This window comes from Amblyomma maculatum, chromosome 6, assembly GCF_055883805.1.
Source record: "Amblyomma maculatum isolate TAMU_Amacu chromosome 6, ASM5588380v1, whole genome shotgun sequence".
Classification (NCBI taxonomy): domain Eukaryota; kingdom Metazoa; phylum Arthropoda; class Arachnida; order Ixodida; family Ixodidae; genus Amblyomma; species Amblyomma maculatum.
In genome coordinates, this window is record NC_139349.1 from 58567296 (window position 1) to 58579419 (window position 12124).

The window sequence follows — 12124 nt, forward strand, 5'->3', positions numbered from 1 at the left end:
AATCTCCGGACGGGGGGACATCTCAGCCAGCTGGCCTACCCTCCCCCAGAGGGGAAAGGAAAAATGCATGGCAAGGTCCAAACACATAACATCTAGCCCGGTCTTTTGTATTCTCGCTCTGCAGGTCTCTTCCCTTTCGGACAAATTTTTGTGAGCTTTACTTCACTGATCTTCAAAGAAACGCTAGTAGGTAAGAAACGGCTGTTGACCTTTCCACATCCATCCACGCCGGAATCCCCTGTGAATACAGTTTTCAGAACAGCCTCCACCCTTAATTCGGACATGGGTGGAGTAACTGATTAAGGGGAGCCGTGGGTCAGCACGCTAATGCATCCTACTTTCTCTGTTTGTTCATGCCCAGGCTTTCTGATGTCCAGCTTCTCAGCCAATGTCTTGGAGGTGAGAAAATAAAACACTGCTGAAAGCCTGCATTCAGCCATTTGGTCTTTGTTGGCAAAAGGTGAAAAGGCATTGCTGATTGCAAAAGATGCGGCTGTCGAGACAGTAAGCAAGTACAATGCAGGATACTATGCAGCATTTTGCCTGCAAATTAGGGAACATGCTCTGCATAGAGCAGCAGAAAAGGACGTCTTACTAAAAGATTAGAGAAAAGTAGTCACTCAGTCCCGAGACAAGGCCTTCAAGAACCCCCATGTTGATAACGACAGGACAACTGCTACCCTGGTACCTTTTGATAAACAAAAGTGCGATTTCGGACACCATTTTCTCAAGACTGCTTTTCCGGCCACCTGCAGAGATTGTTCGGATTTCTTCGTAACCGCTGGGTCTATTTTGACACAAATTTTTCAATGCATTCACTGATAAAAAAAAGTTCAGCTCATGACATTCTTGGTTTTCCGTCACATCTCCCGGCAACTCTTTCCTGCCCACGCTTATTCCCATCGATAACCCGCTATCGATAGCTGCAAGCGCATGTTTACTGCTTTCCGAGCGGCTAAAAACTAGTTCATAAGACACCTACCACCAGCCAGTGAGTAATACATGAAATATTTATTGTTTTGAGCTTTTGCCACGAAGCGGCTCTAAGGAGAACCCCTCAAGTTTTGGATATCGGCGTTCATTGTGTGTGCAGTGGCGTTGACATCGGCCATCGCTGTTCTACAAAAACACCATGCTAAGACAGCAGCAGTACTGATGACAACTTCAACTCGTCAGATTTCAGCACCGAACGCGAAGTGCGTCAATCCAGCCCGGAACTACCGGAACAGCAATGGGCATCCGCCAGTAGGTTTCACTTTCTCTGAATCGTTTCGCTTCGCTTGCATGGTGACATGTACATATTGTCCATGTTCTGAAGGTAACAAATTCTGATCTCCTGGAATGCCTTTCAGGCAGAAACATCTTCCGGCTGGCGTCAGCACGAAACATATTTTCATCTATAAGACAACCAGACGTCGACCTCGGCATCCCGCTTCCGAGTGCGGTTCGCCAAAGCTGTTGACTTTTTTTTTTTTCACCATTGAAATAGTCATGAACATATGTGACAACACCATGCATGGGTATGCATGGGTGCATATTTTTGAAAGACCAACGTACGGAGAGAGAGATGGCTCACAAAAGAGAAGACTTCGGAAGAAATGTAGAAGTTCATCAGAACTAATATATATGGTCCTCGTCAAAGTCCTGCGCTTGCACTCATACTGGAATATGGGGAGGTTGCTAACAGGGCTTGTCCCCGTGAGAGAGCGATTCCGAGAAAGCGATTCAAGGCACTGCTTGCCTCTATGAGCGCGAAAGATCCAGAGAAGCAACTACCGCAAGCTTCACCAAGTATCTTCTCTGATTCTACACATTAACATATCACCAAAGTTTTTTCAGCCGCGTCAACACCTCTCCAATGACGAGAGAATTATAAAATCTAAAAGATGTTGCAAAATATTGTCTCTGGTGCACAATTATCTCAGATGTACAAAGAATTCGTTCTATCAATATACTTAATGCAAACTGTCTCCAGTGGTTTCTAACCAACATGTGATAATTTCAACAATTTTCCTGGTCCTTGACAGCGGAAATAATGTGCCTTTAATGTACTATAGTAACAATAAAAGTCGTACCTGGTAGTCCAGCAGCTGTGAGATATCGTGTGCTTTAAATGTGGCCGTGAAGTTCTCTGGACTCCTCTTACTCACGGGAAAGAACTCCTGCAAAGAGCAACCACATGTCAGATTGGGACCACCCATACCTGTAACGAGTTATCCCTGCCAAAAAGTGAGGCATGGGTTCTCACAGTGGGTTCCGCGAGCACCCATCATGTACACGCTATAGAACAGTATACAGTCGCCAACCGATATTTCGGATGCCCATTTTCCGGACCTGCCTGAAAATCCGGACCTTGCCATGGCCCCGCCACGCACTCCATAGAGTCAATGTACAACACAGACCAAAATTTTGGATGTTTGAAATCCTTCTCGTTCGATTTTCCGGACTTTTTCTTTTGATTCGCGACTCAAGAACTACCGAAAACGCTAACAACGCTGGTGCCATTTTGCTTTTCTACAACCTCGAGCCCACGTGTCATATCGTCCGCTGATCATGCATATAATCTGGTTTTCCTCACCAAAATTATGATAGAGGTGTCTTCGGCTGTCCCTTTAGGAGGCATTTCTAGACAAAGTAAATTTTCGTCGCAGATAACCTTCAAAACAAGTTCATTCTGCTGCCAAAGTCATGTTTCACGAACGTCTCACAGCAAGTCTATGTCTATCAGTTTATCAATACCCAAGCAGAGCTGGAAGACAAAAGGCATGCGGTGTGAGTGGTACAAAACTGACCATGAGGCGCGAGTCGAGGCCCGCCTTGCGCAGCACGGCCCACAGGGTGGACGGGTCCCGCTCGTCCAGCCAGGTCTGCAGCACGTCCAGCAGGCACTGCAGGGCCAGCCCGTCCTTGACCAGGTGGTCCTGCAGGGCACTCTGCAGCACCGATGCCGGCACCTGGCCGCCCGCGATGAGCACCGCCAGCACCCGAGCCAGCTTCTGGCGGTTCTCGGCGCTAAAGCCCTTGAGAAACATCAGCACCTTCTTGAACTCCTCCTCCAGCGTCTTCTCCAGGTACTTGTAGCGCCGAATCAGCTTGGTGATCAGCTGCGCGTAGCTGCGCAGGACCTCCATGTTGTTCGGTGCAGCGAAGACGCATGTGTCGGTCTGCGATGGCTTGGCCGAGTCCACATCCACTATCAGGGTTCCCCCAGGTGCTGCAGGAGTGACACACACACCACCTTAGCTTTGTTGCTGGCAACTACTTCGGCCAAGAATGCAACACAAAGGAGGCTTCGTACGCTCATTACTGCAGTCTGGCCAGTTCCTTCATGGCATAACGAAAAATCGACATTTTAGTGCACAGGTGTTCTAGCTTTTTTTCCTCCGCTAGAATGCGGCCGATCAGGGTGTGGTAACTAGGACTCTGACGCGTAATTCAGAAATGTTGAGACCCGCGTGCAACATCTGCTCCTTACCACTTAACCCACAGATGGGAGCACTTCACTATCTGTAGCTCAGAACAAATGAACACACAGACAAATGGCTAGGTATTAAAAAGCATTAGGAACAATGTATGGAGTACTTTTTCAATCTAACAATTGTTAGCAATGCTAGAGCAATTCAAAATACCCTGTTTCAAATCCTATTGTCCCTACTATCTGATTTAGAGCAAAGTTGAAAACTTCTGAAGTTTAAAAAATCTGCACTTAACATTGTGTGCTTTATGCTGATAACTTTGTACTATAGCAAAAATTACTTGAACCTGCCTTCGAGGCAGAGTATTGCTGTTTCACATTAGCAGAAATGAGAAAAAAACATTTTGAGGAAAAAAAAAAAAAACTAATTTTAACCAGAAATATAGAGAGAATATAACAATATTTTGAAGTCCAAGTTCTACCAGGTGCAAAACCGCCGTATGACATGGCAATGTTTTCGCAATTCTCATGGATCGGACTGAAACATTATATACGGCAAAATAATTACAGGAGAAGCCCTTCCTACATAATGATGTAGTGTAAAGCTACACTACGCAGGTCAGAGCAGAGTTTCACGAGAGTCTGGGCCGGCCGTTATGCGCATGCGCGAGAGCCGCCAAATTTGAAGCAGCCAACCAGAAGTCTCATGCCCAATTACCATTGAATCTATACTTAAAAATAAAATAAACCTTGTCTTCCACTGGGGAATCGAACCTCCATCCCTTGGATCCCCAGCCCAGCACTTTACCACTGCGCCACGCTCCCGATGGTAAAACGCTCTTCGTAATTTCCCTTGTCTACAGTGAGAATGATAGCGGGATTCCGCAAGTGCCAGATACTGCGCCTTTCCCTTCCTGTAGACGAAATATACCCCAGTCACATGGGCAAGTTTAGTGACACTTTCAGAAAGTGCACTTACATAGGAAGAATGACACTTTCGGTGCTCGGTCACACGGCAAAATCAAGTGTCATTTTTATATCACGGCAGTGCTGATGCGGATGCTGCAGCCCTATGTGGAAATTAATTAGTTTTCACGCAAATACCTTAAGACTCAATTTGATTGCAAGCTGGCGGCTGCAGGAGGAAAAGCGGTGCTGTCTCCAGCTGGTTCTTGAGTGAAATGCTGCCGTGTCAAGTGGCGACTTTCTAGAGACTGGGTTACAAATAGCTCCAACTTCGTTGGTGCAGCTTGAGATACCACATACCATCAAAGTGCAGCAGCAGACGAAAGCCTTCGCCTTAGCGCAAGCACTGAGAGCGAGGGTAGCTATGCAAGTGTACGCATCATTTATAATTGGTGACAGCTTAATTCTCTTGCCTATTAATAGGAACGCCCATGAAATTACGCGGCTGCGTTCATAACTTCTTGGCACTACGCTGGCTAATATCATCGCTCTCGCACAAACTTCGCAATAAGTTAATCCGCGGCATAAAAAAAAAAAAAAAAAAAAAATCTTCCAGCACGCTCGAATGCACAGGCTACTGACCCGCGTACGACACAAAAGAAAAAAATGCAGGCGGCTAGGCCTGCTGGCTACTGCATAATAAACCATAGCTTCGTGATGGCGCTAGGAGCTGGTATTAGATGTGCTGATGATGATAGCTACAGCCCACGGACCATACACACAGAAACGGCAGTTTCTGTTTCAGGCGAGAGTTGCAAGCTGCGGTGCTGTTAATTTTAGCTGAATTCGTGATACTGATGTTCCAAAATTATAGAAGAAATAAAATATGTTTGTTATTCTGAAATATATGCTATTTTGAAAGTCGTAATTATGAAATATTTTTACACTGAAAACATAGCAAATCTGCTGGGGATTATTAAAAAATTTGTTAATTTGAAAAATTTGCTAATGTGGTGTTCGTAGTAACGAGAATTCACTGTACCATCACGACAAGACTCTTCCCCAGAGCGGCCGCGAGAGAGGCCCGGAAGACTGAATCTTCCCAGAACGAGAAGAACGCCTAGCGAAAAGACGTTGCCAGAAAGCTCAACAACGTGGTATGGCTGCCGTTAAACAACAGCAACAGCAGCAGGAGGAAAGTGAGGAGGAGGACGAAGAAAGTGATTTCAAGACTCGTCGGTGCACTCAACACAGGATAAAACTCCGTGAAAGTGCAAACTCAGCACCAAGCATAACTAACATTGCGCTATGTATATCCAGGCATAGCAGAGCTAAACCACTGCTATATTTTTTTTGCTCACGTGGGAAACGCATTTTATGGTTAACAATGACTCATTGCCATCTGCTCTACAGTGCACACGTGGAAGTTTCTTTCCTCCAACTAAGTCTGCTTCATGGAGTCCGCAGCAGTCTGCCCAATTTTCAAGGCGAAATACAGGCGGTACGTCGCGACACGCCTGCGCGAGCACGTACACGTGCAAGAGAGCGCGTGGAGCCAGCAACGTCCAAGTTTGTGCTTTTCTGCCATAGATGGCGCTGCCCATCAGGAGCTGCAGCACCACCCAGCGATGCTTTGGGAGCAGATTCCCAGTGGTTTACATCGAGCACGCAACGCACACGCAGTCGCTACAGCATGTGAACATAACGATGCTTATGGCAAGCCCATATTCATGTTCTCTTTTGCCTATGGTGGCAGTACCACCCCACACTCTACACACTTCAGCAAATTCACGGAGCCCATCAGCAAAATGTCTTGATTTCGACTGGAGTGGCCGCAATGTCGCCAACGCAATAAAGGAAATCCCGCTTTCATGCTATTGCCAGCGTTCAAGCAAGATCTTATTTTGCTTGAATTACCATCCCCCTCAGCCCAAAACCAGCGTGCCATAACATTGCAGTGTCATGTCGAACGGATACGCAGACTGGGCACTTGCTTCAATTTTTTGTCAGTGACCCACTTGGCCTATTTGGGCACCCACTGTGGCATGATGATCTGTGGCTTCGCTTTCACTACCTGATCGCAGCCGACTATTCTCGATGGAACGCTTTTGGAAGTTATAAACTGATCGCTCCTTTCTGCCGAACATGTGCCTTGTGGAAAAATATGCATCCCGCGGCCAAAATACTGATTCGCAAGTTGGAAACCTTGCAAGCTAAAGGAGCATTAGCTGTAGATTCTGAAAATATAGTATAAAAATAGTTTTTAGAAATTTCTTTATCAAAGAAATTTTTGTTTAGGTGATCACAAAGGCAAAGCTAAACTCGCATGATATGCAAATACAAGGCTCTTTTTTTCACTGTTCCTGAAGATACCTACAGTGGCCTTCCCTACTAGGCCTGCAAGCTGTTAGGAAAAAGCAACTTTTGGACAACTTTAGAGCAACATGGTGTACACAGAGGTAATGCAAGCAGGTGTGCACCCTTATGGTCAGGCAATGAATAAGTCGAGTAGAGTAGCTAATGGGCACATAACTCGTATTGGCCATGGCACGGCAACAATGACAACTACTGCTGCATGGGAGACTGCACTGCATTGTCGCATCGCTGGCTTTGCTGCGGTCAATATAAATGGTTCACAGGAAGGGAAAGGCGCAGTATCTGTTACACTTGATTCTACGGACATCTGAACCATGCCATAGAAGAAGGTGGGAGAGAAAGTGGTAAGAGAGAAAAGCTGTAGTGGAGGGCTACTGAGTAATTTCGACCACCTGGGGATCTTTCACATGCACCGACATCACACTGATTACGATCAATGTTGCACCTATTTCTGATGCACTGTCTTTCAAATGATAGGAACGTAACCTTCGCTTCGGTATTTTCGCATGCTGTCATCATTTTTTCCTACGCCTTCAGCAGTAGTTGCCTTGAACCTGCAATCATGATTAATTGTTACATTTTTTTTTTTCAATATTTCAAACTTGCCCTCAGGTTACACTCATGGTGGTGTTATTTACCTGTAAATACGGCAAGTCTACTTTCACCTAAGTACACTACCCTAACCCCCCAGAAAATTTAGGGTTATTATGAATGAGCATTCACCGCAGCTACTCTCGAAACTTTTCATGGACCAACACCTTCAATGACATCCATCTGTTTGCCCGTTCAAGGTCTCTTCCCACTCTGCATGTTGTGCAGGGTTTAGCAATGCAAAGAACAATGGCGAGTTTTTGGTGCTGGAGTGATACCCACCCCACAAAACTGGATAAACAAATCACATTTTCTTTACGAGGCCACCTTGCCTTGCCCATTCTCGCTAAGGGGCGTTAAGATGAGGAATCGAAGTCACAATGCATACGCATAAAACATAAGACACAAGGGACATCACGAAGTTCAGGATCAGGTTAAAAAAAAAAAAAAGAATAAAGATGTAGAGAAATTTTTATACCGAACAATATGTATTGGTCTAGTATGAAGTTTGCATTGTGGCACATATCTTATGAACAGAGCCTCTATCAGGGACTGTTGGCAGCCATTGCCAGTGGTCGACACACTGCAAAGTATACTTTAGGCACTGTAGCAGCACACCAAGGTCCCCAAGGTAATGAGGCAGGTTCACTGAATAACTGTCACTGCATAAATTGATACCCAAGTGCTCCCAATTTTCTTCTGCCCTGATATTAAGGCTCGCTCACCCAAGATGCCACCAGCCAGGAGGATGTCGAATATGACCTCCCCATAGCGGCGGTAGTCCAACTTGGAGCCGGCTGCATCCAAATACTTGTGCACGGCATCTAGGTCAGATCCAGCCTCAATAAAACCCTGTAGGATGGCATCGCGAAATCCTGATGGGTCGTACTTCTCCTTTTCATCTGCAAGGGCAAGAAATGCTGCCTATGTGAGTGCAAGCCACTGGAGGAGAATCCTAGCACTGCAAAAGCTCAGCACTGACAGAGGGAAGATGCAACATACAAAGAGAGTACTGTATTCATAAAAACATTAACCTCTGTGGTGGACCACAGTGTGTAGCTGACCGGATTAAGGGATACATACACAGCGTACGAAGTCCCAGCCACTTTCTGCCATGCAAAGGAATGCACAGTTCTCACAGCCATACACAAAGCACACTTCTAACAATTCTCTCAAACGTCACTGCGAACTAATTTTAGACCAAAAGGTGACGGAACAATTCTGACAGTTATCTGAAAAATTGTCTCCAAGCACCAAAGCATGCATCAGCAGTTTCATTTTCAATCATTACAAAAGTCAGCGCTCTAAAGGAGCCCTAAGCTTGGGCCGCATTCCACTCAAGACCCGATCGCCAAAGTGCACAATTTAAAAAAAAAAAACAGAAGTGGTTGAGACTGTTCAGGTGCAACTCATACTATCTGTGCTCATTTCCCATTGTGGCACAGAACCCGGAGTAAATCACAAACGTGCATGCTAACCATGAACATGCAAAAAATATGAAACATCAATATACGTTCTGAAAGTTATACCCCCTCTAACAAAATTGCGATTTTGCAGTCATCCATTGCGGATGGCAGTTTAAAAGCATGACGTGTGCTCAAGACGCACAGAGCTGCTTTAATCTGAAATGGCACCGAGCCTTGTGCAAGCCTCAACAACCACAAGGAGATCAAATAAAGTTCACAGTATTGCTCAGCAAGCCGTACATCAAGTTCAAGTTTTCACATGCTTTCGAACAACCACAGCATTTTTTTTCTACCTCCTCAAATTTCACTACAACTTTGATCTTAAATTTCCCGCACTGTTTTGCTTAGCTGAAACAGATTTGAGTGTTAAGTTTTTTGCCTTACAGTATATTCAAGTTTTTTGCTGCAGCAATTGGAAACCTTAATGAATGTGATTTGATTATAAGGTCAAAACGTTAAGAACTATTCTCAAGTTTGTCATACTGAAAGCAGCAAATAAGACTAGACCTGGAACACATTGCGTCCAGCAAATATAGTTTCAAGCCAGTTGGTGAAGGGCACAGACAGGGAACAAAGGAAGACAAGAGAAAAGGGGGACATGCAATAATTTCTGTCCTCGCGTACATTGTCTCCCGATCTCTCCTGCCAAGCACACTACAGTTCTAGTTAACAGTTTACTGGACAAAGCACTCCTTGCTATGCATCATTTTTAACTACAATGGCTCAAAATGTGCACTTTTTCTATACTTCTGTGTTGGCTTTTATGGTGCCTAAATGGCTATTATGCCCCAAACATGCTTTTGGAGTAAACATTCATCTAGAAGACTATATACAGCAGTCCCAACTGGATGTACACAAGCGAGATGTTAGGCAGCACACACTACGAGAGAAGTGCGCCCAAGTGGTGCATCAAATGTGTACAGACACTTTGACACCAACCTCTTTTCCTGGTCTTGATACGCTGACCTGATAGTGTCGGCTTTTCGGGTTTCTGACTCATACAAAAGCAGCTGCAGAACCAAAGACAAAATTATACACCGCCAGATAAAAACAGCACCAGAAGGTTCAGCACTACGATATAACAACTCGTTACAAAAATAGTCTAACAGAGCCTGACAGCAATTCCATATAGAAATGCAGTTTCAAGGACTACCATATTCATACAGATTACTAGCTTTAGGAAATAAAACCTTGTGCTTTTGAAAAACAAAAAATTAACCCACCTTGCCATACAAGATTTTCATATCACTGAAGTGACATTTCTCAAAAATTGTATTAGCAAAATATAATTTTTGATTTTGGCTTCCAGGTTACTAGATTTAAATATACTTTTACTTATTTTGAATTTTTTTTTCTACTTGAGAGGTTTGGTGGTGGGGGGGGGGGGGGGGGCTATAGGGATAGTGATGAAATTGTGAACACAAAATATTAAAAAAGCCGTAATAGTTAAGAGTTACGGCGTAATGTTCGGTAGAGTCATTGCAGAAAGCCACAGGACTTGCTCAAGCATTCCAATATGCTATATCCAAACCTATATCTGTCAAAGTTCAGACATCAAATGTGGGATGAGAGTTGAACACTTTTCTTGAAATACCAAATATTGCTGTTCAAGGCAAAGCCCTATGTTGTTTCCAGCAGCCAATTAGAAGTGAGAGCCAGGAAAATTTTGTCAGTTATCCTCCAAACTGCAGCCAAGAGCACACACATACACTGTCATATGTAAGGAAACTTGCAAGAATTCCTATTTTGAACTGCAAGAAGCTGACCAGTTCACTTCAAAGCCTTTACATAAAGGTACCTTGAACCTTTTGAAAAAATATGCCACAAAGAAAACGTGCAAATTAATCATGAAAGCATCGAGAGATCAGACATGCTGAATGAAGTTCACTGCAGGCTGCTCCAGCAAGCATTACCAAAAGCATGGCTCGCGACCCTGCGCAAGCAGCACTTCCTCGTAAAACAAGTTCGAACACGAGGTGACCGGTGCCGCTACCGCCGGGTGGCCGCAATTATCCCGAACGGAAGCAGCGAAAAGAACGCATTGCGATGTTGGTGAGCACATGGCACTAACCCTTGCTGCAACAGACTCCCTGGAACGGGCACTGCACAACTGAATTAAAAAAAAAAAAAGTCTCAGTCGTGAATCACCACGTAGGCCAAGGTCGTCCGGCGACACGCGCCGAAGCAATAAAAAAAAAAAAAAGAAAAGAACGAAGGCTTTAAGAACGAGGAGCGCACGAACAGGCTTAAATAAGAAAAAAAAAAATCTAGACGACGACCACTGAGACTGGTTATTAGGGGGCCGCCGCCGTACAAACGAATCGCTTCTGCAAGAATACTGCAGAACAGTAATACATGCTCGACGTTCGTAGCGCACGGAATGCATGATGGAATAAGGAAAAAAAAAAAAAAAAAGAGGAGCTTTTGAACTAAACCAACATTCTCGTCTCTGTGAGCTGGACTTATCTGCAGGCTGATGTCCACACAAGGGAAAAGGTGGGAGGGTAAGAAAGTGGAGACTGATACATGACAGCGCTGTCCCGAATAATTTTGAACCGCTATTCCCACACATGAATCTTGAAAAGAAACGTCCCGCACAAACTGCATTACGAGCCATGCTCTGAAAACATGAACCGACACAAAACAGCCAACCCGCGAGAACCGCGAAGACAGCCGGTATGCCTGCCGGCAGGCGGTTACCGAACGCTCGCGCAGCGACTAGAAAGTTACCTTGAACAGACAATCCACGCGCACCCACTAAATTCATACACCAAATGGCAGTAGAAAGAAGCAAGAAACAAAAAAGCATCGATGATTTCACGTGAAATTCTACGATGTTCGCCCTTCACGCGCGCACGCACGTTGAGAACGGGGACTCGCTCACTGTTGAATCAAGTAGCGACGTTTCCAACGAGGCCTACCACACTGCGCAATAAGTCAGCAACGTTAAATCCGAATGAAACGAAGGAAGTCCGATACGTCCGGTTTTTCTTACGCCAAGCAGGATGTGCGCGAATGCGACACGGACACCGGCAAGCTAGCCGCACGTTTCGAACGGCGGTAACCCCAAGAAAATTGGCTGACAACGGCGCAGTGACGAGGCTTAATCACGTTTCCGAAGCACACCGTGGAACTGGCTCTCAAACTTTGTTCACGGGCAACGCTGCCGCTAAAATGAAATGTGATTAATATTCCTCGACTTTCATCGACCACACTAACCACAGTTATTTGATATGTAAGGTAGAAAATACTTACTAGATGTTTCTCAAGTTCAGCAGCCCTAACCCAATACGACGTGTGGACGAGCGCTGCTGCACACCTGAGGGTAAAACCAAAACCGGGAAAAAATAATTGCCGTGAAAAAGCTGTA

The 12124-nt window shown here is 45.0% G+C and overlaps 1 protein-coding gene across 5 annotated transcripts in view; it reads right to left on the minus strand.

Moving 5' to 3' along the window:
* kra (basic leucine zipper and W2 domain-containing protein kra) overlaps positions 1–12120 on the minus strand; it is a 30638-nt gene extending 18518 nt beyond the window's left edge. Inside the window, exons 1-5 of one of the 5 annotated variants that reach the window (XM_084606762.1) lie at positions 12010–12120; positions 9694–9764; positions 8014–8190; positions 2793–3214; positions 2076–2162 (exon numbers count right to left, since the gene is read on the minus strand). In XM_084606762.1, the coding sequence (XP_084462888.1) occupies positions 2076–2162; positions 2793–3214; positions 8014–8190; positions 9694–9754 (747 nt within the window). In that variant the 5' untranslated portion in view covers positions 9755–9764; positions 12010–12120. The other 4 variants (XM_084606765.1, XM_084606763.1, XM_084606764.1 and 1 more) reach the window with 4 other exon arrangements.
* Positions 12121–12124: the final 4 nt, after the last annotated feature.